We start from the raw sequence: 26,481 nt of genomic DNA, 5'->3' as shown, positions 1-26,481 counted from the left end.
CATTATGTAACACTGTTCAATTCCCCCGTGGACAGACATCAAGTCCAGTTGTTTGCCAGGCGCATCTATCCCAACAACACTGACCGCTTTATGTCAGTGTATGAGTCAGCTGTTCAGAAACCATATGGTAATCTGACCATTGACCTCCGACCTACCACCTTGGAATCAGAGAGACTCCAAACCTAATGTACTTGACATAGTCAACGCCTCACAGCCTATAAAAGAGGAGGTTAGCAAGCAGTCATATCATTTCCTGCTGGGCACCAGAAGAGAACACATCTCAGAAGAGACTGCTCCAGTGGACAGTGAATCCGAGGACAGTGACATAACAATGCCTTCCTGTGACGAGTGTGGCATTGTGTTTGAAAAAAACAACGACCTCCAAGGTCATGTGAGAAACTGGTGCCCTGAGAATGGAGGGGAGCCCATAAGTTGCTAAAGTTGATACAGCCAGTGACAACAGTGATGACCTAGGTTCTGTTGCAAGTTCTAAAGTCACTGAAGCTGATAAAGAGAGAGAGGTTAAAGGGTTGGAATACACGTTGGAACAGACTTTGAAAGTGTGTAAGAAAGATATATCCAAGAAGAGAGATGAATATGAACAAGATGGAAGGAGTGAAAGGTGGATTGAGAACAAACTTAAAAAATGTTGGGAAGCTACATTTCTAGAGCGACTGTCAAGAGCCATTTCATATATCAGCTACTTTGGTGCCTAATTCAAGCCTATCCTCGATAAAAAGAGAACCTTGGATCCAAACACAGATCCCGAAAAAATGGATTCTAAAATCAGGCAGTGGATGAAACCCGTGGTCAAAGACATCTTGTCTCATGTAGAGATGTCTGAGGCTGACGATCTAGAGCATTGACATTGAATGCATTTGCAACGACCTGTGCACTCTGGCCTGCTTGCAGTCTTCCGATAGCTTGTTGTCTCTCATTTCCTGATAATCTTGGCATGGCTGATGAATCGAAATAACGAAAGCCAGCTTAACAGTTTTGGGTGTCTTTTATACCCATACCATCCACGATATGCACGTGCATCATGTTTTTGACAAGTCTTTTCCGCAACTGAGTCCCATTGCACTTTTGTAGGCTGCGTTTGGGCAAAGCACTCCATTTTAAATTCAATTGTTAAATGGACTTCAAGGCAACAAAAAGAAGCAGTAGAACGTTAAATGAGTTTATTGACCACAGAACATGTAACTGCCAGTGTCTGTTAAGTTTTATCAGTATGTCAGAAGTGACGTTTCTTTTGCCTTTCAGTGTATATTTCTAGCTCAAGTTGGTAAATCTGTGAAAGGGAATGAGCTACTGGACAGTTTTTGAGCAATACCAGGTCATCAATATACCTGAATCTTACCAACTTCTTGGCCAAATTGCCGTCTTTAGATTTTGCCAATCACAGCAGATAATCTGACTCGTATGCATAAAGAAACAGACCAACAACGAGGGCAGCACACTAATAGTGCCCATGGTGATGCCCACTTCTTGCCTAAATGTTGTATCACTACATTTGACAATAATGTTATCAAATGAGTGAGTGTTGGGTTTAACACCGCTTTTAACAGTATTCCAGTTCTATCACGACGTGTCAGCTTAATGTGGGAGGAAAGCCCAAAGTGATGCAGGTCTCAGACGTTTACCACTTCGGTGAAACACCCGAGCACGGTTGTGGTGCTGACAAACCTAGAAACATAATCGGGGCGAACCGGGATTCGAACCCACAATCATAGGTGTCTGGCGTGCCCAAGGGACGCAACTCTGCGCAGCGAATCGCGGCGCCTTAGACGACCCGTGCCCCCTGTTATCAAATGAGGAAGTCCAGCTTTCCTCATACTGTTTTATCAGTAAACTTTGGATGACATTTGCTTTCTTTTTTGACAAATTACCATAAACCTTTGAGTATAGGGATGTAACCAGTTTAGTAACCAGCTGAAAAAACACAAATAACTGTTTGATTGGTATTTAAGAAGTCTGCAAATAAGTAAGTAAAACGTACAACTTTATGGATAACAACTTCTGGTTTATTTTCAATTAACTGGGAATTGTTATCCAAACAGTTGTTTCTTTTTCTTACTGAAAAATCAAATGTTTTGACATAACTGAACTTTCTGACATTGCGAAAATTTTAAGCGAATACTTTGAGTTTTCGCAAATCAATTCCACTAGTCTTTAATACGTTTTGTGAATATAAAGAAGACAATTCCTAGATTGTATTAAGGATTATGGTTAATCTTTGAGTCAGACATTTGGTGGTACATTTGCTGGAACCAGTGACATATATCTCTTTGCACGGATTGTTATTGAGCTTTTGAATTCAGTACAAAAGAGGAATGGACATGTCTGTGTTGTAGTAGTATGATAAGTCTTGGCAGCCACAAGTAGAGATATTTACATCAGTACTACCAAGTCCACGTTATGAACCACGCTCCTATAATTAACACCTTGGGTGGGATTGTGTTCGTAAAGGAAAATGGTGGTTCCCGAAATGTGAAAAATCGTTTGACATTGAGGGAAACTAAATGTTTCTGAGAATGTTACTTAAGTTTAAAGCATAAATTGTTTGCAAATTTTAAATTAGTGAGTTTGTTTGATTTTAGGCCGCTTTTAGAAATATTCCAGCAATATCACGAGGGGGGACACCAGAAATGGGCTTCACAAAATTTTAAATTAAGGAACATGAGGTCGTTTTCTGATTTAGTGGAATCTGTTTCTGGTTGTTTGGACAAACGTTTCAAAGCAATATCAAGATCATTGCTCTTAAGGTAATACTATTTTTCAGGGCATTATCATTTGCAGAAGCCTGAGGTCTTCCATTAACTGCCCGACGAAGGAGGGCAGTTGAAAAGACCGAGTAATATGAGGGGATTATCAAGTTACAGTGGCCTGCTTATTTCTTATTTCTTATAACATGTGGGCGTTTTTATGATAATTCTATTCATTTTAGCCATAATGCTAGTTGAACCATCCGTCAGCAAAAATTGCTGATACGAGTTGGAAATCTTTCAACGACACATAGTATAGTCTTGTTCTTACTTTGTGCAGTCCCTGATGCAGGGATAACAAATCTTTCAAATCAATGGTATCATTGACCTTCATCCTTTCTGGTAACCATGGATGCGGGCTGTTCTGTCTCTGGGTTGAAAGACTGGTTAGAATGACTGTCAACGCCAAAGTCATGTCAAAAGGATGTATTCGACCCCCGGCTCGTATGATACAATATAAGTTAACAGTTAAGTTCATCTAAGATTTACTAGACGACCAACCATGGTGCATGTGGAAGGCAAGGCTGTGCGAAGAGACACAAACGAGTGTTAGCAAAGTAACTTGCCAGGATAAACCTTTGTCTCAGCATTCTATACGTACGTACGCACGCACGCAGACACACAAACACACATATATATTCTTTAACACGGGCAAGTAGACGGATTAAATGTGAAAACAATTAAAACATGTCATGACATTCTTATGAATCTGGAAAGGATTTTGACACTTTTATTTTTACATGTAGCTATGACTCGAGCAGCCTATGATGTCTTTGATCTGAGACTGAATATCAGGCCAGGTATCTGTCCCTCGCGCAGTGATGTGCCTGTATCACTCATTGGAGAGGGTCGAAAGGTGAACTGTACTGTATCTTTTCCTCCCCAACCACGGGCAGTGGCAGGTCCCTCCATGTCCACACACAGAGTATAGGTCGCACCTGCTGTGAGAGAAACAGACGAGGGAAACAGGACGTTACTCCGTTGTCTACGTCCGTGAAGCTCCAAACTGGCATTCCGTACCGGTTCAGCGATGACCATATTATTGGGTCCATACACTCTGATACTTAATGTGTACTCTTCAGTTCTTAATCTTCCTCCATACAACTGACATCCCTGAAGCTGAATGTCCCAACTGGGGGAAAAGGAGACGGCATGTCGTCCTGGTTTTGTGACACGTGTCTCATAATATTGCAACCTGCTGACATATTTGAAGGATGTCGTGACATTTCTACGAAACTCGTAAGCCACTCGTTTCTGGTCCATTATGCGTTCTCCCTCCTCCTGTGTCAGCATTCCAGAAGGACCTACAATGTGTGCCAGATACTCAAGGGGCATGCTGGTAAACCGGATCTCATACCTCATATCTCCCAGAAGTCTCTGTCTGTTCTCAGGCGTGTCACTCACACCTTCCTTCCGGCATCTTTCCTCTGTCCAAGACATAGCTGCTTCAAATAGGTCTTCCTCTTTCACTTTCCGATTGTTTGACTTGAGGAACATTTCCAGACAATCAGGGCAAAGATCTACAAACCCCGGAGACTTGACGACTCTTTTCCCTCCTTCTGTCAGGATTTTCAGGGCCTTCCGTTCCAGGTCCAGCTCCCCAAAACCATGGCACTGCTCCAGAATCTGGCAGACATTGTCTTCTGACAGGGACTTTACCAGGAACGTCACACAAAGATTGAACAAAGAATCAAGGGAATATTTCCTGGAGGTGTACATTAATCCTGTGACTGTTTCAGCGTTGACATTTGTCTTGTCTGTGTATACATACCTATAATAGAGTGAAGTAAACATGTGTTGAAAAGATTTCATTTCTTATTTGAACTTCAATCATAAATATAGTAGTTGGTTTTTGAGATAAGGTGAGGTGAAATTGGGTTTAAAGCCGCGTCCAAGATCATTGCACTTATATAGCGACGTGCATGTACGTGTGTGTGTTTGTGTGGCTGCTTGTACTAGTCCGGACTGATGCCGATTTATAGTGCTAGCTCACTGAGATACCATGCCGAAGTTTAACATGAATACCCCACACAGTATACTTGCCGCAGTTATAAATAGTTGTATAAAGCATATACACCCGCTAAGATTCGGATTAAAACAGGTCTTCAGCAACCCATGCTTGCGACTTGCGGGAACGGGTGATCAGGCTCGCTGACTTGGTTGATGCATGCCATCGTATCCCAATTGCGTGGATGGTCATGATGACAGTCACTGGAGTATCTGGTCCATACTCGATTATTTACAGACCGCCGTCATATAGCTGAAATATTGCTGCGTGCGGCGTAAACAACAAACAAACATATAAAGTGTTTATAAAAGTATACATACACGTATATATCAATCACTTGCTCGGTCAAATACACCTGTACTGAACATATATTGCACTATGGATATTGATATTGATTACTATTCAAAACTGTTAGATTAATCTAACCTCAAGAACTCTTTGAAGATGCCCGCTTCAATGTCGGGGATGGTTACCTCCCCAGTCTCCGCCAGGGGGCCACATAACATGGCATGGAAGACACAGCTGCGACTGACAAGAACGTAGCGGTGAGCTCGGACCACCTGTTTCTCTGACCCAACAAGGAAGGTGACGTCACTCAAGGCTTCCGTGTCGAGCATGCGCAGATTACACTCTGCGACAGTCTTCCCTGACTGCCAGTTGTCCACATATCCAGATTCCCGGCTCTCACCAGACATCTTGTAGCTTGGAACAGACAACACAAGAATATATAGATAGAATATAGACAATAGCCCTCATTCGAGCAATGAAGATATATTACTTTTCACACCTTTATCGACTGTGTAGAGTTAAAAGGAAATCGTTTTTGGTTAGTAAGTAAACGTATATACCTCCATGTTTAAGTAGAGACATACAGGGGGTATATATTTTCATTTGCTAACCAATAACGAGTTCCTGTGGTTAAATCTTCCGTGACGAGCGTGCACAGATAACACTTCCACATATCTAGATGATAGGCTAATAGGGGATGGACAACATACCATATTTTAACTATAAACTCGAGTTTAACAGTTGTCATTTGAATGTAAATGTAAACAGTGCAAATGTAAACATCATTTGAAATCTAAAATTATCCAGTAACCCACGATTCATACTTCACAATCCCCAAACACACATTTCACCAAATTTTACAGTCAACTTTATTCAGTATTTAAAACAACAAACACTGGAAGACTTTGACACAATAATATGTAATAGGTAACTTAAGGCTCTCCGCTAATCTCAATTGAAGAGATTTAACTTATATTAAAGTAACTGTTATGTATTTTTTAAAATCGAAATGACTTTATATCATTGTTTTAATATGCCAGAACGGTGTCTCTGTGCATTCCGCTGAGCTACGTGCCTGCTCACGCTGCTAGGCAACACAAACGGGAGGATCCGCGTTTCGTCCATTAGTAAGGTCAGGATCCGCTCATAGTGGGTGAAAATCCAAGATTCGTGCTGATTATTAGCCTTGGTCAACACGCCTCGTGGGCTTCACCATCGTGTTCACTGTCTATGACCTGCGTCACTGTTCACCCCATGTTAAAGTGCCACATCGTGGTGTCACCGAAATAAGCATGAAATACTCATATCCCCCACCAACATGACGTCTGGTTGTGTGCAAGTCAAGAACTATTGTTTTCAAGATATACTCCGGAAACCAGCAATTTCGCCATGTTCAGTCTAAGTCAAAGTCGTTCCTATGGAAACTCGAAAATATTTTTAAAAATTCGAAACTATCGAAAAGCACTGTGCCAAGTTTGGTTCAGATATCTCTCATGGTTTTTTAGTTCTGCTCCGGAAACGAAACGTGACGGACGAACCCATTCCACTTCGTGGCAGGGGATAATAGTGTTCAGAGTGTCGTAAAACACAAGTATTGAGGATGTTTACTTGAAACAACATAGAATACACTTACTTACTGTACACAAGAAGCCATACGATGTTCTTCATTATCTGTTTCCAATGTTACACCCATCACCTTACTGTCACGGGTCATCCATGCCTGTATCATCATTTCCCAACATGCTCCACATTCCGACTCTTTGTACACTACAACTACAAGCGACAAAACCCTATTTCCATAATCATAAGAAATCTCTGCTTCTAGCAGAGCCCATTGTATGATTCCGACTACATCATAAACATGCGTTTATGAATTACTATATCAGTGAAAGATACACTCAATATTTTTCAAATATTTTCTGTACATATTAGCGTTTACTGATATAATAATTCACTAAATATAAATGGAATTAAAATATTCTAAAGTTTCCATTACCTTTCGTATATCTACAAGCAATTAAATCTTGTAGACGTTTACGTGTCAGACTGAACACTGACAGCTACCTAGCAGGCTATAGTGACGTAAGAAGGACGTATCCATCAAATCCATCGCGCTCGGTGAATTCTATTATCCAGAGACCGCAGTACATAGCCGTAAAAGTTATGATGATGTAATAATACAGCATCATTACCTAGTGACGGACCCGTGAAGATTCCGGGGTAGAATAGGTTTTCAGCAACCCATGCTTGCCGTAAAAGTTATAATGATGTAATAATATAGCATCATTACCTAGTGACGTATCGTCGGTCAAAATTTAGATCAAGACAATGCACAATTCACTGACTGAGGAATCACTCAATGTCAAAACATACGAAGGCGATTACTATAAATGTCCAGCATCTCCACTTGTCAGTACACACCACTGGGCCAAAAGCTTGATTATATCACTATTAAATATGACGCTCTTTGAAATCGTCGTAGAAAGAGCATGCTTGATTGTATACCTCAGCTGTTCTGCAATGTAGACACCAAAGGCTGCAGCCAGGTCCCTGTTACCCACGGTACATGGAACACACTGTAGTGACATTTAAACAGTTAATATCTTACCTTTGAGCACCTTTGAGCACCTTAAAACACCTTGGAAAACGGTAAACGCCGGGTGTGATCGATGTCCCCTGTAATTCTAGTTAAACATCTTCCGCATTCACTATCTGTATATGGCCGTGTCATGTGATGATAACGAGGGACAACACTTGTCATGCTCTATCTCCCGATACGGCTGTAGGGTCACGAAGCCTTTGAGTTACAGTATTCGTTTTCCTTGCCAAATATCTGAGTTCGATCCCCCACATTGTTGCAATGTGTGAAGTACGCTGATTGGAGTTTTGCCAAACTCGGCTCATAACCTCATTCTCTCATTTACTATATCTTGTTCTTTTTTTTGTACGAGACTGACTCTGTCCAAATTATGTTTAGCTTTAGAGGTGAACACTGTGAGTAGGAGAAGGTCCACATCGGAGCATGTTTGGAGCCACATGTGGATACCTCTATTGGATGAGTGGCTCCAATTGGGTATGTGTGTATATGAGCATTCGGACCCAGGACGCCGAGATTTGTCTTAACATCAAGCACACATAGTGTGATCTGGAGCATGTTGTGGTTAAATCAGGTGCTGGTTACTATAAACCTAATATGAGTGAGTGAATGAGAATGGTTTTACGCCGCTTTTAACAATATTCCATCAATATGGACACCAGAAATGGGGTTGATACATTGTATCCATGTGGGGAATCGAACCCGGGTTTTCGGCGTGGCGAGCGAATGCTTTAACCTCTGGGCTATCCCAACGTCCAAACCTAACATGAAGTCAGAGATGATGGGTAATGTGATCGGTATTTGAGTCTGATGACGAGCATGTGTCACTGTGGGCGTATACTTTCGACACCATTTGAACGTCCATTGTGGCCTACGATCTCTACTGACTCTGTCCTGGTGACAAGCATGGATCACTGTGGGCGTATACTGTCGACACCATTTAAACATCCATTGTGGCCACCCGATCCCTACTGAGTCTGCCCTGCTGACAAGCATGGGTCACTGTGGGCGTATACTGTCGATACAACGTACAATATGGAGGATGAAGCTTTGTGTACGCGAACAGCGGTATACAATTGTAATATATTTTAAACAGGTACCAGGTTGTTAAAATATATTAGACTATAAACCGAATACGAAGTCAAAGATGATGGAATGTCAACTCTTCCTTGACACTGTATTTCACATTGTTCATGTGCCAAGGTTACCACAGACTCTTCCCCAGTGGCCAGAAAGTCAAGCACCATTTAAACATAATGGATGTTAAAATGACCGCCGATCCATATTGAGTCCGTCCTGGTGACAAGCATGGATCACTGGGGGCGTATGCTGTCGACACCATTTAAACGTCCGTTTTGGCCACTTACACAAAACATTCATTGTAACACAGACTAGATGATCCATGCACTTTACAAAACATGCACCAGATCGTGTAGCTTGGAAACACAGACTAGATGATCCTTGCACTTTACATAACATGAAGCAGATCGTGTAGCTTGGCAACACAGACTAGATGATCCATGCACTTTACATAACATGAACCAGATCGTGTAGCTAGGCAACACAGACTAGATGATCCATGCACTTTATATAACATGGACCAGATCGTGTAGCTTGGCAACACAGACTAGATGATCCATGCACTTTACATAACATGCACCAGATCGTGTAGCTAGGCAACACAGACTAGAGGATCAATGTACTTTACATAACATGTACCAGATGGTGTAGCTAGGCAACACAGACTAGATGATCCATGCACTTTACATAACAGGGCCAGATCGTGAAGGTAGGCAAAACAGACTAGATGATCCTTGCACTTTACATGTACCTTTATACGTACCAGATCTTCCAGCTAGGCAACAAATCCTACGATCCATGTACTTTAAATAGGTTACCAGATCGCGTAGCTAGGCAATGATGGCTAGATAATAGACGCACTTTGCACAAGATGCATCAGATCGTGTAGCTGGGCAACATATTAATGTATCAGATGAACATATTTTGGTTGCAATATGCGCTTTATTGAACTGAGCTAATATCTGAGAAACAAAACAATAAAGACATAAGAACAAACTCATATAAATTCTGTAAACGTGATGACCAACTTCTGTATTACAATTGTAGCAATGTCTCGCAGTAGACTTTGACACCGATATGAAGAAAGTGACATGGTAATGATACAGAGAGCACATACATGCATATACAGTAAACTAGGGTTATGACGAACACGCTTATAACGAACTGGCGGATATAACGAAGTGGGTTTTAGGTCCCTGCCATTTGCTGTATATGCTGTATATATGCTTATAACGAATTACGGTTATAACGAACTTGAATTTGTGGTCCCTTTGAGTTCGCTATAACCGTAGTTTACTGTATAGGCAACATTATAGAGATTATAATAAACAAGTACACATTCGTCTTGAATAGCAACAGAGGGCTGATTAAAAGGGTGATTGATCATTGGGTATAAATAACTCTTTTGCAATTCATGTCTAACATAAGGAATATATACATTGCTTATCGGATTGACTGTAGTTGTTAAACTGAGCACACTTGCAACAGATTTAGCACTACGACTTTCAACGAACTAGTCCGAGTGTTTGTTGTTGAAGAGAATAGAAGTAATCTATCACTGAACACATTTTTTTTTGTTTAACGCCATACAAAGCGGTATTACAGCTATATGACGGCGGTCTGTAAATAATCGGATCTGGACCAGACAATCCAGTGATTGATATCATGAGCATCAGACATGACCTTCTGAAACCGTTAGTCGCCTCTTACGACAAGCATGTGTTGCTGAAGACCTATTCTACCCTGGACCTTCACGGGTCCACTGAATACAAAACCACATCTGGGATACAGCATAGTTCAGCCACAATGTCCTGATCAATATCAAGGGGAAGTATGATTAACAACACACACAACAAAGCACACGTGCATTTATGTTTTCACGTGCCCTACAAACGGTGAGTAACCAAACGACCTTCACCCGTCTTTACGTCACTACAGACTTGCACTACAGCTTCAGGCATCAATCCAACCACACACAATACATCATGCTCTTGACGTCAGTATGTGAGATGCCTCAAAGGCAAATAGACCTACGGGCTATATCTACAAATCTTAAGAACATTTATTTCGAAACAAATATCAGCAATCACCTCCTTGTCCTCACGTGTATTCTGAAAGGTGCAAACAACAATGTTGTATTGGTGGGAATTGGTTTAGTGTTGATTTACTGCCTGTACTACACAGATATAACGTAGTCTACATCACCAGTGAGTTCAAGCCAGATGTCACCGTCTGTCAGATGGAATTTAATGGGATTAAACCTGTTAATATGATCATATGGAAGATGATATCTGGTTTGTTTGATATCAAATTATCATATATCATCGCCATAGCAGTCGGCGAAACACACCTGATACACCAGAACTGCCTATGGCGGCGGGAGACTGTACAACAAACCAGGTATCTGCCCTTGACGTTTTGATGTGTCTGTAGCAGACAGTGGAGAGTCTGTAAATGTGAAATGTACCCCATCCACTGTTACTGCATCCTTTCCTCCCTCACCAAAGCAGGCCATAGGTCCCTTCATGTCCACACACAGAGAATAGGTCGCACCTGCTGTGAGGGAAATAAACCTGGGAAACAGGACTTCATTCAGCGTGAAATTGCCTTGAAGCACCATCCTGGTCATGAAAGGTTCATCAATCGCCACGTTATTGGCGTCATACACTCTTATTGTCAGTGTATACTCTCCATCTCCACACCGTTCACCATACAGCGCACACCCCAGTAGGAGAATGCTCCGACTAGGTGAGAAGGAGATAGCACTTATCCCACTTCTCATACTACGAATACCGTGAGACGTAAACCTATCCACTCGTTTACAGGATGCCTTCAGTTTCCAACCAATAGTATTTCTCTGTGAATGTTTAAATGGAGATATGTCAACAGTTGTGTCTACGGTTCTGTCCATTATTCGCGTTCTCTCATCCTTGGTCACCACCCCAGATGGGCCGACAACCTTCACCAGATACTCCAGGGGGATGCTGGTAAACCGAATCTCATACCTCATCTCTCCCAGGAGTCTCCGTATGTTCTCAGGCGTGTCACTCACACCTCTCTTCCGGCATCCTTCCTTTGTCCAGGACAGCACTGCGTCAAATACGTCCTCCTCTTTCAAATATAAAACTTTTGACCTGACAAACCTATTCATACAATCAGAGCAAAGTTTCACAAACCCGGGAGATTGGATGACTCTCTTCCCTCCTCGAATCAGGATCTTCAGGGCCTTCTGTTCCACGTCCTGCTCCCCGTAACCATGGCACTCCTCCAGGATCTGACAGACATTGTCTTCTGACATGGACTTTTCTAGGAACGTTTCACACAGTTTATATAATGCATCCAGAGAATATTTCCTGGAGGTGTACTTTAGTCCTGTGACTGTTTCAGCGTCGATAGTGGCCTTGTCTATGTACACATACCTACAGTAACATGTAACAAAAAGGACAGGAAAAATAAAAAAAATGAGTTTATGATCTTCTGAGCATTTTCGAAACAATGATATTAAAGCAGATAAAGAATACGTAAGGTGTCATCTTAATTTGTGTATTAATTTATCTACCGCCAGATTAATCTCACCCTAAAGACGTTGGACACAATAAGTGAAACCCACTACAACGCTGTGAGATGTAACATGATAATGTAAAAAGATAAAACCTTTCCATGCTATATTTTATTGTAGGTGGCACCCACGTATAGTGGGGTAGACCTCAAATGACATGATTTACCATCACTATAAAAAAATTGCTTAAGCTGACTCCTAGGAACACATTAACCTCATAGTCTAATTAAACTTACTTTGTGGTATTTATTACTATTTAAGTTTGTTAACTACATACAAGTATTGTAAAAAAGGACCAAAAATAGAAACACTTGAGGGAAAATAGCAACATATTTAATGTGGCTCGGGTATCAAAAGAGCAATTACTCATGTAAATAGTTATTTAGAAGGTATAAAATCAGCATACATTACGGAAGGTGCAATTTTCTCTTGGTAATGGATGATTTGTAAAACCGCTAGATTAATCTCACCTTAAGAACTCTTTGAAGATGTCTGCCTCAATGTCGGGGATGGTTACCTCCCCTGTCTCTGCCAGGGGGCCACAGAACATGGCATGGAAGACACAGCTGCGACTGACGAGAACGTAGCGGTGAGCTCGGACCACCTGTTCATCTGACCCAACACGGAAGGTGACGTCACTTAAGTCTTCCGTGTCGAGCATGTGGAGATTACACTCTGTGACAGTCTTCCCAGCCTGCCAGTTGTCGACTAATCCAGATTTGGGGCTCGCACCTGACATCTTGTAGCTTTGAACAGACAAGACATAAATACATACATATTATAGGTGAGGTGAGGTGAAATTGGGTTTATTGCACTTATATAGCGACGTGCATGTACGTGTTTGTGTTTGTGTGGCTGCTTGTACTAGTCCGGACTGATGCCGATTTATAGTGCTAGCTCACTGAGATACCATGCCGCAGTTTAACATGAATACCCCACTCAGACACAGTATACTGACTCTGAGCTGACCAGTCCTTGTTTTAGCCCCTTAATGCAGAGCGCCAGACAGGGTAACAACAAGTACCATCTTTTAACATCTTTTGGTATGATGCGGCCGGGGATCTTGTAGCTTTGAACAGACAAGACATTAATACATACATATTATAGAATATATAGATGATATAGAATATATAGATAGTAGCCCGCATTAAATCAGTGTAAAGGTTCTATTAATGAGTATTGAAATTCACTTAACAATTCATTGTTTTCAAAAACGTTTGAGTGAGTGAGTATGGCGTTACGCTGCTTTTAACAATATTCCAGCAATATCACAGCGGGAGATACGAGAAATAAGCTTCACACATTGTACCCATCTGAGTAATCGAACCTGATCTTTGGCGTGACTAACGAACGCTTTAACCACTAAGCTACACCACCGCCCCAAATAACATAGGGGCATTCCTGGGCCAAAACTGTTTGTTTACAAATAGCTCACATTGTTTTCGTAGCATTGTCTGTTTACACATAATGAGGAATGACCTGTAATAGGTATCTTACAATGAAATGTCATTCGGTTGAACAGTATGAAATTAATTTCTCTTGAAGGTAAAGCCAGATATAAAAGGATGTTATTAAGTAGATAGCACTATCGGAAGGGGCATATATAGGAATTGTACAGCCAAGATAACATGTTTATCAAATTTCTAAAATCCACATGCCCAGCTTTTAATAAATGGTTAAAACCAATATAACTCAAACCTGTCTCCAAAGACTAAAGATACAACTTTACTGTTGGACCAGTGGGGATTCCGGGTAAGAATATAGATTGCCATCAGCTTGTCGTGAGAGGCAGCTATATAGCTGAGTAATCAAACAAAAACAAAACAAAAATATATTAAAACTGTATTTCCAAATGCATATATATCACTCACAACTTCATAAACTCGGTCGAAAGGCAAATTGAACTTTTGAGGTCAGATGTCTTGTTTTTATTACCATCGACAAAGGTCCATACAAATACGAAGGTCAATGTTAGAAATGAGGTGAACTGACCCCTTGATATTGAGCGAAATCTGCAAGTATCCGGTAGCCCATAAAAGTCATGCTTCACAATCACATCGGGGACAACCACTTGACAACAAACCTTACAGCCAACCCTTACCCGTGAAGATCGGGGATAGAATACGTCTTCAGCAGCCCATGCTTGTCGTGATCGGCGACTAATGGGATCGGGTGGTCAGGTTCGCTGACTTGGTTGCTGCATGTCATCGTATCCCAATTGCGTGAATCGATGCTCATGATATTAATCACTGGATTGTCTGGTCCAGACTCGATCATTTACAGACCGTCTTAACATAGCTGGAATATTGTTGAGTGCGGCGTTAAACAACAAGCAAACAGACAACCCTAGTTTGTTTGCATATGTTTTGTGACTGGCGGTTGTGGCATTTTGAATGATCTACCAACCTGTAACTACAGTCAAACCTGTTATGTCCAATTCCGGGGAGGAGATAAATAGTTTGTATTATCCGGGATTCGACACATTCGACTGGGCCACACAACCTAAAGCAGACACGTACCATACTGTGCATGTTACATGAAGGTACATATCAAGTCTGTACTGAGGAACATACACATAATCGTTTTTCACATCCACATTCATGAATTCACATGAAAATTTAACCTCGTCTCAGGTTGCACTTGTAAACATTTGTCAGTTCGACTTATCAGGCCCACAAATTATTTCGAGACAACACAACTATACGACATATCCAGATGAAAGTTTTGCCACGACCGGACTGTACATTCGACACCACCATTTATTCGACCCTTGGAGTTCGAGAGCTTGACTCAATAACATGAATGTTATATCGGAGTTTCTATCAATACCACTGAACGGAAGGCAGCTGCTCAACTTGACCAAGATAATCAAAGGGACACAACTCTGTAAAGACTAATACAGACTGATGTTATCGCCGAGGAGTTGTACACATCGTTCATTACGGCTATCAACATGATTTAAGTCTCAAGTAGAGACTTCATTATTGGCGTGATAGCCGACAGATGTGCTACAATGTGTGTGATAACCAGCACTACCGACAGTTATATCCATACTAGAATATAACAGGAATAACAGTGTCAACCCCTTGATATATCAGAAACATACACTCAGTCAGGTCGATAGCACCACTCTCTGTACACAAAACAATCACCGTTCAGTGCAGCTGTGTGAACAGTGTACACCTTAGTAGGCGACTAACGGGATCGGGTGGTCAACCTAGATGACTTGGTTGATGCATGTTATTGTATCCCACTTGCGTGGATTGATATTCATGATCTCACTAGCTGGATTGTCTTGCCCAGACTCGATTAGTTACAGACCGCCGTTATATAGCTGGAATGTTGCTTAGTGCGGCATTGAACAAGAAACAAACAAACTCCTTACCTGGGCTGGTACAGATGGTTTGAACACGGCGAGCGAGAGAAACCTCTTCACCTGTTGGATACCTGTAATCTTAGTTTCGTTTTGACACTTCCGCATGTCATATATTTATATATATTTTAGGAGTCCCTCACTTGCTATCATGGGAAAGACAACTCTGTCAATCATGTACACGCCTCACACAGAAACAAGACAATTACTGGACATTGAGAGATTGTTATTGTTTAAAGATGGTGTAGCCAGGTGTGGTAGTCCAGCCACTGGGCTGCTAGTTAAGAAGTGGTGGACATTTCTAAAAATATATATTGGCAGTCCATGTGAAGCTGGAGAAATCACAGAGGCTGCAAAGGGTATCAAAGTCTTTGAAATAGACATTTTTGGAGATTTTGCATCGAGAATAGACATCTTTTCAGCTTCAGCTGCAAAACCAGATATAATTTTTTTATATTGAAAACAGTTGACTTCCTTGCAACAATGTAATTTTTGTGGCAGGCAATATATTTTTTCAAGGTCTGAAACAGGGACATCTTTTTTCTCTCAATCAAATGACACTCGGCGCTTGGCATTAAAAGGATAAAACAAGGTACAGATCGGCTCGGGCTCTAGAAAAACGGCATTAGTCCGGACTAGTCCAGCACGCACGCACGCACGCAGCCAAACACACACACACGTCGCTATATAAGTGCACTAATCTTGAATGACGTGATACACCATTTGACCCCCAAAGAAACACAAATATCATTCTGTTGTCAAACAGAAATGAGAGGATTAAAAGTAGAATGTGTCTTACACTTCAAAAACAACTTTTCGTGTAAGACATTGCTCTTGGACAAATTTCACACGCCCCAGCTTGCATGCAAAAACCTTTTTGAACTTATGCATATGAATTGGAATTTCCACTCGGACTGTCAAAGTCAAAACAAGGTAATTTGGCCTAGAAGATTAACTTAAGCTTCATTACATCAATGATCTTATATCCTTCAATAACCATCAAATAGCCAATTCCCTGCCACTGATTTACCTACCTGAACTAGAAACAAACCAGATCCGTGAGACCGCCACATCTGTTTGTTATTTAGATCTATGCATAAAGACTCAGAGTGCCTCAGTGAAGCCTTGAAAACATTTTATTGTAGACACGTAGAGGACATTTCCAAACTTGAGTGACAAAAATGATGCCCAGTGCATTATTACCACCAAATCTGTCCAATCTGTGGGGTAGCCTAGTGGTTAAAGCGTTGGCTCATCACTCTGAAGGCCCAGGTTCGATCCCTTACATGGGTACAATGTGTGAACCCCATTTATGGTGTACCTCCTCCGTGATATTGCTGGAATATTGCTAATAGCGGCGTGAAACCATACTGACTCACTCATTCCCTTTACTCTGCAACAGAAGTATCGATATACTTCATGTTCTGGTCTTTCTTCTTTAACAACATGGATTATTGGAATGATGAAAGTTACCACATGTGCTTAAGGTTGTACAAACAATGATGTAAGAGAAATGTCAATTGGTTTCACATTGATTTACTCCCTGCACTTGTAACGTAGTGTACATAACGATTGAGTCTAATCTATATATTTTATAATAAATAAGGTGGAATGTAACGCCATGAAATATTTTTTATATGATCTTTGTCAGTAACTCATTGAGATTGCCGAGAAGCACTTTGTCCAGTTCCGTGGTGAAATGTTGTGTAATCCTGAGTTTAACACATTTTTAGGAATAATTGAAGAGGATTGGTAGATTGGAAAAAGAGCGACAGTCAGCTGACACACTGCTGCTCTCACCTGCCTTCTCAATGGGAGGTTTTACAACAGTTGTCTTGAAGCATGTAGGAATAGTTGATAGGCTTTGGTTCTGATGACATTGGCAATCGCTGAGAGGAAAATGTCTAAATTAACAAAAGTGAACTCTGTATGGATCAGAAACCCTCATAATAAGTTTATTTTGACTCCAAAACCACTTGACTAATTTCTTTTTAATTGAAAATCACTCAAGGAGCTTGAAATGGAGTGAGATGTATCGGGTAAATTGGCTTATGGGTTGCCATATTGACACTTCATTAAGATCTTGTTGTCATTGCCCGACTTGGTTTTCGTCTTACCCATCGGAGAGTACAAGAATATAACGAGCATCTAGTTTTCCATAACGCTGCTTGATCTTTGAGCAACACAACTTAACTTTTGAGTTTCCAATTTCTTGTTCTTTTGCATTTCTGGAATGGTTACAAATCTGTCTATGCACTTCCAGCTAAGATTTTCGAATGCCTTTCAGTAGTAAGCCTTTCAGTGTTTGCCTTTTGCACCTTCTCTGAAATCCTATTTCCTTCATTTGAAATATGACAATGGAACTTGTTTTCTCCCAGAGGTGTTCAACTGTATTCAAGGGACTGTGTGCCCAATCAGGTGGCGTTGTGGAGGGCATATAAAAGGAAGGTGAATTTGAATTCTTCTCTCTCGCTTTATGAGTAAGCACGGCAAGTTGGTGTTGCAATGGATACAGACGCTATAATCGACGTCATTTTGAATAAGCTCGATTGACATAAAGAGCAATTTGAATCATCACACAATTCTAAAATTGGTGCTTTGAGAAAAGAGTTCATTCAAACTTCTTTGGATATTAAGAAATTAAAACCTGAAAAGGACTATGTTTGTTTCCGCGAGGGGAACACAATTCCATTTAATTTCCATGAAGAGATGATTGATGGTTGAGTCCTGGAACAGAGCGATCAATTGGAAGATTGGTGACGTCAAAATTGTATTGTTATGAAAGAAATTAATCTGAAGGCTAGTTACTTGGGATAGTTACTTTCTTGGAAGACCGTATTTTGGCTGGAGCTTCAAAAGATGAGACATGTTCATCAGGTTCTGTTATTTTCTGGTTTTGTTCCAATGGTAGAAAAGTCACTATTGACTTCGTCACAGGTATTGAAGTGGCTAGTGGACACAACCCCCATGACAGTTACTGTACCTACAAGAAAGGTGGATAAGGTTGAAGAAGCCACACTTCACCTGTTTGATTCCAATTATATGCACATACCTGTTAGATACTAAGTATGTGGTTTCTGTTGTTGGTCAGTAAATTTCCATGAAATTAGTGCTGGGGTCTAAAATACAACAAATGATAAGAGTGAGTGAGTTGGGTTTAACGCCGCTTTTTAACAGTATTCCGGCGTGTCAGCTTAATGTGGGAGGAAGCCCAAAGTGATGCAAGTCTCAGACGTTTACCACTTTGGTGAAACCCACGAGCACGGGTATGGTGCTGAGAAACCTAGAAACATAATCGGGGCGAACCGGGAGTCGAACCCACAATCATAGGTTTCTTGCGTGCCCAAGGGACGCAGCTCTGAACAGTGAATCGCGGCGCCTCAGACCTCTGGGCCACCCGTGCCCACTCTACTAATGATAAGATCCTTAAGTATGGACATCAGTATGTCAGTTACATGGTACAGGAAGATCGTGTTGTCAGATATGAGTTCTGGTCAGACAATGTAAAGCAGTTTACTTCTAGATCATTTGTTCAGACAGCATGTACCAAGAAAGTAGTTAATTCCAATGCCAGTGACAGTGGCTATGCAGGTTATTGTGTAGACGTGGGCTGTGTAGCTTCTCATGGACAGTGGTCAAAAAGGGGGAAATAGCTCGAGTTCGACTCGGAGAGAGCTGAATGTGGTACATATGGTACCACATTGTCTTGCTGCAACCCATGATCACCAACGGGTGAAATGGCTTACGGACAATCAAAATGCCGTGTTTAAATTAGTAAAAGGTAGCATGAAACACCAAACTTGCGGCTTTAATTCGCGTTTCAGCATCCGGGATGTCAGGCAGTAGTTATTGTTTGTTGGAAAGGGACAATGAATTGGATTGTATCCCCTGTGTGTTTGATACCTACAACTATCAAACATTTTTCACAGTGTCATGATGTGGGGACGTTGGTTGTTCCAGACTGGCACTCAACTTGTTTTTGGCCATTACCTTGTGATAAATGTGTGTTTGTTCCTTAAGTTTAATACTGTTTTGTCAAGGCCAAAAGAGGCTCATCCAGCCTGTAGGCTTAAAAGTGGTCTGGGTGAGAATGATTTGCATTTTGATATTCTTGGTCTTTTGATAGAGTTTAGTTGATGAGTTGTTCTGTTTTACAGATTTGTTTCAGAATGTGTACCAAGACGACCTGCATTATGTCTGTGTGAATGTTTGTGAGTTCGCTGATTGGCTCCCACCAAAGAATATAACTGTGGTTTTTTGCTTGGCAAAGGTGGGCAATGTGGCATAGGTATTGATATGTTGCTATCACTGATTTGACTGGTTGCAACTTCTAGTCGCTGTTGGTTCAGCGTGAAGAACCGTTATAATACTTGCAATTGGTGCGTATTGTGATAATTTTTCATCTTGATGTGTATTAATAATGTAAATCTTCCGGGGTCATGGCTGTTGCATTCGTTGAGGGAACACGGTTCCATCACTTTCTTGCCAAAAAGCTTTGCCTCTGGTTTGAGTTGTCGTGCAACAGTTAAGTGTATGGCGGTATTTGTGTTAGGTGATAACAGTTGTGTTCATGGGGAGACTGGGCATTTTTTTATGTTGTGTTGTGTGTCGCACAGCGTTTTCCGCTGTTAAATATGTTTGTCACACAAGAACCCTCAGAGCAAATAAAATAATATAATTTATTATTATGTAAGAGAAAACAAAAATATTTACATAATTTCTAACCAATTATCTGACAATATTACTACTAATACTAATAGTATAATACTAAACTAATACTAATACTGACTAATACTAATATTAACCTAGTAAATATACACACACGATACAATCAAAAAGGTTCAGGTATAAAAGATATCACATGTCACATCAAAATATCATCATCAAAAACAAATCAAATGTCTACACAGACATGTATAAGGGAATTGTCCAAAGACAAAATATCATTCTGGTCTATCATGACACAGTATGAATGTTGATGACAAGAGATAGTCATTTGTAAATTGTCTTCAACGACAAACAACGGGCAAGTTAGAGTGACCTTGGTATTGTCTCTGATGACAATAGTTCATATTAAAGGATGTGGAGATACAGCACCAGTGAATACTGCATTTACTCACTGCACTCTTATACAACACTTAGGAGTCACATCTATACTGGACGCAGTAACGTCTTGGTAGCTCATGTCTGTCATCCATCAGACGGTCTCCCGCAACATGTCTTGGTGTGTATCATCTTGTTCCCAGGGTAGGACTAAAGGTCACGCCTGCATGACATTTACACTGAAAGGACGGTACCCGAGTGGCTGGGTATCATGTCCAACACTACTACTCACAATATTCAGAATATGAATAAATATTCGGTATATACATATGTGGGTTTGGATACTCAATTACTACCACAAAAATACAAAAACACTTTGTTACCATTTTACTCTTTATTTACATTTACACTATGCACTATACTTAACAACAAAGTTTAATAATTTACTATCCATGGAACATATTAATAAACTAAACAATCCTATTATACATGAATAAGATTAAATATGAACTACTTACGCCCGATCTTGGCCCAACATTTAATGGTGGTCTGGCGTTCTCACCCTCGAGTGCACGACCAACACTGATTTGAGGGGCGAACTCTTTATATACCCTTGCATTGACAAGGACTTTCTGCCTCACAATCGCACAACACAGGCTTAGACAGTGTACAATGTATCCGCTTGCTCTCACCTTTCATTCTCGCGTTCAAACCTAAATATACCTTTCACACTTGGCTCCATGCACACACGAGTATACGACTTATGATTCTGTGTAACGGTTGGGTATTGGAGAACATTTGGCCTCTAAGGCTTGTTTTGTTACAGTCGGCGCATGTTTATCCAAGAGTTCTATCAAGGTGTTTTCATACAACGACATAGAACATCCACATCTCTTGGTGAATTACACAGTATCAATGTTTTTGATGTCTTGGCATAAATGATTTGTTTGTTTTGACATCGAGAATGCCATTTTCAAGATATGGTGATCATTGTCTTCTACAACATTACTGTCATATCTCGTCAATGCACATTTAAAAATGTCCAGACTTTTGTGTGGATTCATTCACGTGTTGGATTAACCCCACTGGGTCAATGAGTTTTATCAATTTCTTCACCTCTTTCCAATCGTATCATAATGTTCATTGAAATCACCAACGGTTCTATTTTTTCCCCTGGGGGAGTTTGTCGGGGAGAACCGTTAGTTCATTGTAAAACTGGGTAAAAAAGTCTTCCTTTTCGATGCCAGACGACTGTACAGACCTCAAGGACAAGTTTGAGACAGAGATGATTAAATTCATCATTTAACAAACTTCTTGTCTTACAGAGATTAGATCCTGTAAATCATTGTTATGCCACCACCATTGCTATAAGTCCGTGGTATGTGCTTCAGGGAGTTTAACTTTATTTGCTGCTATTTAGGTTTTCATCTTTCATGAACAAAATATCGAGACCATTATGAGTGATACAGTCTGTGATATCCAGGGCCTTGTTTCTTGAAGACTGAGAATTTCAAAGAAAGGTTTTAGACGGTTTCAGAAGGTTTGAATCCCAATGTTGTGCTCTCACTTTCATCAGTGTGTCAAAGCTCAGCCTGAAATGTTCGTTATTCATAACCAATAAACTGCCGATGGTGTAGGGTGGCCAATCGTGACTGTCCGGCTTTGTATTAGTGGCCTACCACACAATAGCTTCTTCGTTTTGTATTTGTTGGCTATCAGTACCCACTAAACCACAAAAGTCACAACGTGACAGTCGAAAACTGTTATCTATCAAATGAGATGTGAGGAGTTGTGAACACACGTCAGAGCAGTTGTGTACCAGTTGTAGGTCATTATGTCATCGATATTTGTAGAATCAGGATCCGCTGATCGTGTGAGAAAATTAAATAGTGCTGATACCAGGTGTTCGTGAAATAGAGAGCGTATCCTGCCCCACTGGTGGAACACATCACATGCTGAGTCGTCAAGAAATAGGGACCTGCATATTGATGTATCATTGATACTTCTCTCAATATTTTATTTGTCAAAATGGCTGAAATGACGTCACAAACCCCCTCTCAGAAGCACATACCACTTGCTAATAGGAGTGGTGACGGTATAACCATGATTTGGGCATGTCAAGCGTTCACCTGAACAAACAAGGGAACATATAGTGCAAAATAGCCTTTTGGAAATCATGTTGGTCACTGACGCGTCGAATCTGGAAATTTTCTCCACATGATTTTTCTACCATAAAAGTTTTACTAAGGCCTTGAATGCTGCTGCTGAGCAAGAGTCATAAGAAGTTCTTTAAAATAGTCGTAGAAAGAGCATGCTCGATTGTATACTGTTAAGGTTCTGCAATGCTGACACCAACGGCTGTTGCCAGATCCATGATATCAGGTGTTCGTGAAATAGAGAGCGTATCCTGCCCCGCTGGTGGAACACATCACATGCTGAGTCATCAAGAAATATGGACCTGCATATTGATGTATCATAAATCCAATGCACATGAAACACGCAGTAGTTACATTGAACAGTTAATATCGTACCTTGAAACACCTTGGAACACCTTGGAAAACTGCAATTGCATCATGCAATCACTTCCGCATTTAATGAGATTATACCTTTCATTGTGATCATATCCAAGATAATATGGTTTTCACAATATCAAATTATGCCACAGTTTCAAAGTGGTCAGCAAGCCACACCTGATATACGAGTACTCCCTATGACGAGTTATTGAACATCAAACCAGGTATCTGTTCTCGACGTGTTGATGTGATTGAGCGTTGCATTAGACAGTCTTTAAATGTAAACTTTACTCCATCCACTGTTACTGTATCCTTTCCTTCCTCTCCACAGACAGTGTCAGGTCCCTCCATGTCCTCACACAGAGTATAGGTCGCACCTGCTGTTAGGGGAAAAGGCCTTGAAAACAGGACGTCATTCAGCTGTCTACTGCCCTGAAGCATCATCCTGTCCAACCGTTCAATGAACACCACTTTATCCAGGTCATAAAAAGTGATATTCAGTTTATACTCAGCATCATCATATCCACCATACAACTGACACCCTTGCAGGGAAATGCTCTTGCTAGGCGAGAAAGAGATAGCATTGGACCCAGCTGGTATCAATAAATTGCGATAAGACACAAACCTATACACACTTTTACAGGATGCCTTCGGTTTCCTTTCTATAGTACTTACGGTTTTTCTCTGTGAATGTTTAAATGGAGATATGTCAACGGTTATGTCTATTGCTCTGTCCATTATTCGTATTCTCTCACTGTCTGTCAGCACACCAGATCGGCCTACATCCTTCACCAGATACTCTATGGGCATGCTGGTAAACCGGATCTCATACTTTATATCCCCAAGGAAACCCCGTCTGTTCTCCGGCGTGTCATTGACACCTTCCTGTTTGCATCTTCCTTTTGTCCAGGACAGAACTGCTTCAAAGATGTCTTCCTCTTTAAAATCCAAATTATCTGACCTCACAAACTTAGCCACACACTCAGCGCAAAGCTTCAAAAACCCGTGAGATTGGATGACTCTCTTGCCTCCTCGAGTCAGCAACTTCAAGGCCTTTTGTTCCAAGTCCAGCTCCCCATAGCCATGACACTGCTCCAGGATCTGACAGATATTGTCTTCTGACAGGGACTTTTCAAGGAACGTTACACAGAGATTGTACAATGCATCTATGGCATATTTCCTGGAGGTGTACATTAGACCCGTGATTGTTGCAGCGTTGATAGAGGCCTTGTCTGTGTACACATACCTACAATAATATCTAAGAAATAAGAATGGGAAGAAATAAATGTTGTTTGTTTGTATTATGTGATTAATGTTTATCTTTATTTAAGTGAAAATAGTATAATCAGGTTGGGTTATCTGTTTTGTGTGTCCATGTAGGGATATGCCTCTATGCTAAATATCGACTCTGCTACCGCGTAGGGCACACTTGATGTAGGGCATACTGACTCGACACTCTTAAAGTACGAATCCATATAGTTCAAAAATATCTTTTTTGCCTCCTAGCATGTCATCAGAACCAGAGTACACGTACATAATGTGTTATTTTCATTGGTGAATAGACTAATATACGTAACTGGTGGATGAATCTAACCTCAAGAACTCTTTGAAGATGTCTGCCTCAATGTCAGGGATTGTTACCTCCCCTGTCTCCGCCAGGGGGCCACAGAACATGGCATGGAAGACACAGCTGCGACTGACAAGAACGTAGCGGTGTGCTCGGACCACCTGTTTCTCTGATCCTACACGGAAGGTGACGTCACTTAAGTCTTCCGTGTTGAGCATGCGCAGATTACACTCTGTGACAGTCTTCCCTGACTGCCAGTTGTCCACATATCCAGATTCTCGGCTCTCACTGGACATCATGTAGCTTGGAACAGAATTCACAAGAATATATAGATAATGGAGAATATGGACAATGGCTCTCATTAGAGCAATGCAAACAAATTATTTTACATCTTTATCGATTGTGTAAAGTCCATAGAAAATCGTCATTGGTCAGTTAATAAAAATATTCAGCTTGCTGTGTTGGTGGAGACATATAGAAGGTATATAGTTTTATTTACTGACCAATAAGACATGAGTGTCATACTTCACGATCCCAACCCCAACACACATTTCACCAAATTTACAGCCAACTTTTTTCAGTATTTAGCCTAGTGGTTAATGTGTTCGTTCGTCACGCTGAAGACCCGGGTTCGATTCCTGACATAGGTACAATATGTGAGGCCCATTTCTGGTGTCCCCCGCCGTGATATTGCTGGAATATTGCTAAAAGCGGCGTAAAACCATACTCACTCACTCAGGTAAATTAAGCTTGTTCACTAGCCACAATAGAAGACATTAAATTAAGCTTTTATTAAAGTAACTGTCAAGTATTTTTTTTTAAATCGAAATGACTTTATATCACTGTTTTAATAAACAAGAAGGGTGCCTCTGTGCATTCTGCTGAGCTAGACACCTGGAGGATCCGCGTTTCGTCCATTAGTAGTGTCAGGATCCGCTGATCGTGGGTGAAAATCCGAGATTCATGCTGATTATTAGCCGTGGTCAACACGCCTCGTAGGCTTCACCATCGTGTTCACCGTGTATGTTAAAGTGCCACCTCGTGTTGTCACCGAAATATGCATTAAATACTCATATCCCCCACAAACATGACATGTCAGCAAGTCAAGAAATACTGTACGGTTTTCAAGATCTGCTCCGGAAACGACCACTACCGCCATTTTCAGTCTAGGTCAAAGTCGTTCCTATAGAAACTCGAAAATATTTTTAAAAATTCAAAACTATCAAAAGGCACCAGTTCACCACTAGACCTATCAATTTGCCAAGTTTGGTTCAGATATCTCTAATGGTTTTTTTAGTTCTGCTCCGGAAACGAACCGTGACGGAGGGACCCATTCCAATATCCCCATTCCACTTCGTGGCGGGGGATAATAGTGCTCAGAGTGTCGTAAAACACAAGTATTGAGGATGTTTGCTTGAAACAACATAGAATACAATTACTTACGGTACACAAGAAGCCATACGATGTTCTTCATTATCTGTTTCCAATGTTGCATCCATCACCTTCCTGTCACGGGTCAAACATGCCTGTATCATCATTTCCCAACATGCCCCACACTCCGACTCTTTGTACACTACAACTACAAGCGACATTACCCTATTTCCATAATCATAAGAAATCTCTGCTACTAGCAGAGCCCCTTGTACGATTCCGACTATATCATAAACATGCGTTTATGAATTACTATAT

General features: G+C 40.9%; 2 protein-coding genes across 4 annotated transcripts in view; both read right to left on the bottom strand.

The window, feature by feature from the left end:
- Nucleotides 1–3,176: 3,176 nt before the first annotated feature.
- The window catches only part of LOC124152771 (BTB/POZ domain-containing protein 6-like), a 31,521-nt gene continuing 8,216 nt past the window's right edge, over nt 3,177–26,481 (bottom strand). Inside the window, exons 1-3 of one of the 3 annotated variants that reach the window (XM_046525824.2) lie at nt 15,682–15,799; nt 12,767–13,042; nt 9,940–12,156 (exon numbers count right to left, since the gene is read on the bottom strand). In XM_046525824.2, coding sequence (XP_046381780.2) covers nt 11,106–12,156; nt 12,767–13,035 — 1,320 coding nt within the window. In that variant the 5' untranslated portion in view covers nt 13,036–13,042; nt 15,682–15,799 and the 3' untranslated portion in view covers nt 9,940–11,105. Of the gene's footprint in view, nt 4,537–9,939; nt 12,157–12,766; nt 13,043–15,681; nt 15,800–26,481 lie in introns of those variants that run through there. The other 2 variants (XM_048389090.1, XM_048389089.1) reach the window with 2 other exon arrangements.
- On the bottom strand, nt 23,042–26,384 carry LOC125377040 (BTB/POZ domain-containing protein 6-like). Its single transcript, XM_048389841.1, has 4 exons — nt 26,236–26,384; nt 24,820–25,095; nt 23,981–24,471; nt 23,042–23,127 (listed from the first exon to the last, which is right to left on the bottom strand). The coding sequence occupies exons 1-4, from the start codon at nt 26,382–26,384 to the stop codon at nt 23,042–23,044; spliced, it is 1,002 nt and encodes a 333-aa protein (XP_048245798.1).

This window comes from Haliotis rufescens, unplaced genomic scaffold, assembly GCF_023055435.1.
Source record: "Haliotis rufescens isolate VD_foot unplaced genomic scaffold, xgHalRufe1.0.p SCAF_8, whole genome shotgun sequence".
Taxonomy (NCBI): Eukaryota; Metazoa; Mollusca; class Gastropoda; order Lepetellida; family Haliotidae; genus Haliotis; species Haliotis rufescens.
The sequence above is the reverse complement of the archived record's forward strand: the minus strand, read 5'-3'. Positions and strand labels throughout refer to the sequence as shown.